General features: G+C 66.7%; 1 protein-coding gene across 1 annotated transcript in view; it reads left to right on the top strand.

Annotated features, from left to right (window-relative positions):
• Positions 1 to 68: 68 nt before the first annotated feature.
• LOC104495871 (V-type proton ATPase subunit B, kidney isoform-like) overlaps positions 69 to 243 on the top strand; it is a gene marked incomplete at its 5' end in the record, with an annotated part of 3,311 nt that continues 3,136 nt past the window's right edge. Inside the window, one exon of the mRNA XM_010138912.1 lies at positions 69 to 211. Within this exon, the coding sequence (XP_010137214.1) occupies positions 69 to 211 (143 nt within the window). The remainder of the gene's footprint in view (positions 212 to 243) is intronic.

A 243-nucleotide genomic window follows, 5' to 3' on the forward strand; every position in this document is an offset into this window, starting at 1 on the left:
GTGGCTTGGGTGGGACAGGGAGGTCTCTGGGGGCACCCCAGGCATTTGGGATGTCCTGTGGCACCCAGGGGTGCCCGTCTCGCCCTTCTTGGTGAGTTCGGTGGGGGGACAACCAGCAGCCCTCTCCTCGCAGGTCGGGTCTTCAACGGCTCCGCCAAACCCATCGACAGCGGTCCCCCGGTGATGGCCGAGGACTTCCTGGACATCAACGGTGATGGCTCCGCGGCGGGCGGCTTTTTCCGC

Source organism: Buceros rhinoceros, unplaced genomic scaffold (genome assembly GCF_000710305.1).
Source record: "Buceros rhinoceros silvestris isolate BGI_N320 unplaced genomic scaffold, ASM71030v1 scaffold35180, whole genome shotgun sequence".
In the NCBI taxonomy this organism is placed as follows: Eukaryota; Metazoa; Chordata; class Aves; order Bucerotiformes; family Bucerotidae; genus Buceros; species Buceros rhinoceros.